This window comes from Antrostomus carolinensis, unplaced genomic scaffold, assembly GCF_000700745.2.
Source record: "Antrostomus carolinensis isolate BGI_N321 unplaced genomic scaffold, ASM70074v2 scaffold42700, whole genome shotgun sequence".
In the NCBI taxonomy this organism is placed as follows: domain Eukaryota; kingdom Metazoa; phylum Chordata; class Aves; order Caprimulgiformes; family Caprimulgidae; genus Antrostomus; species Antrostomus carolinensis.
Window position 1 is genome coordinate 2646 of NW_010287154.1, and position 619 is coordinate 3264.

The 619-nt window shown below is 65.4% G+C and overlaps 1 protein-coding gene across 1 annotated transcript in view; it reads right to left on the bottom strand.

Moving 5' to 3' along the window:
* B4GALNT4 (beta-1,4-N-acetyl-galactosaminyltransferase 4) overlaps positions 1–619 on the bottom strand; it is a gene marked incomplete at both ends in the record, with an annotated part of 13469 nt that overhangs the window by 2487 nt on the left and 10363 nt on the right. Inside the window, 2 exon segments of the mRNA XM_029083500.1 lie at positions 1–616; position 619. The exon segment at positions 1–616 is cut by the window's left edge and continues 4 nt beyond it; the exon segment at position 619 is cut by the window's right edge and continues 170 nt beyond it. Coding sequence (XP_028939333.1) covers positions 1–616; position 619 — 617 coding nt within the window.

A 619-nucleotide genomic window follows, 5' to 3' on the forward strand; every position in this document is an offset into this window, starting at 1 on the left:
TCCCCCTGCTGTGACGACTGTTCCCCCCTCCTGCCAGCCGCACGGGCACTCTTCCACCTGGCAGGGTCCCTCTCCTTGGAGATGTTGCTCAAGAGCCAGGGGGTCCGGCGGCCAGGGACAGCTCGGAGCTTGCTGGAGGTGATGAGATGCTTCTGAGGGGTCCTGGAGCGAAGGTGGACTTTCTTCAGAGGCTTTGGGTAAAGGAAGATGCCGGGGAAGGCTGGCTCCCGGGCTGGGGCTTTGCGCTTCCCTGGCTGCAGCCTGGTCACGTAGACCTTCTCCTGGGCTTTCCAGGGCTTTTTGTCCTCCCTGGGTGCTGCAGCCTTGCTGGGTCCCGGTGTTTTGGCTTTGCCACCAAAGATGGGAACAGAGAGGTGGGGTTGAAGGCTCAGAGCCCTGGCCTGCTTCGAAGACGCCAGCAGCCCCAGTTCATCCTCCTCACCCTCGCTGGGATCCTGGGGTAACCAGCTGAGCATCCGCCCACGGATCTGCTCGGGCGCGGGGCCCCCATCCTCCTCACCATGGAGGTCCCCAGGGATGGCAGCCGGGCTGGTGCTGGCCTGGCGGGACGTGCTCCATCTCCCCGGCTGCCTGGGCGCGATCGCCTCGTCCCGGGCCT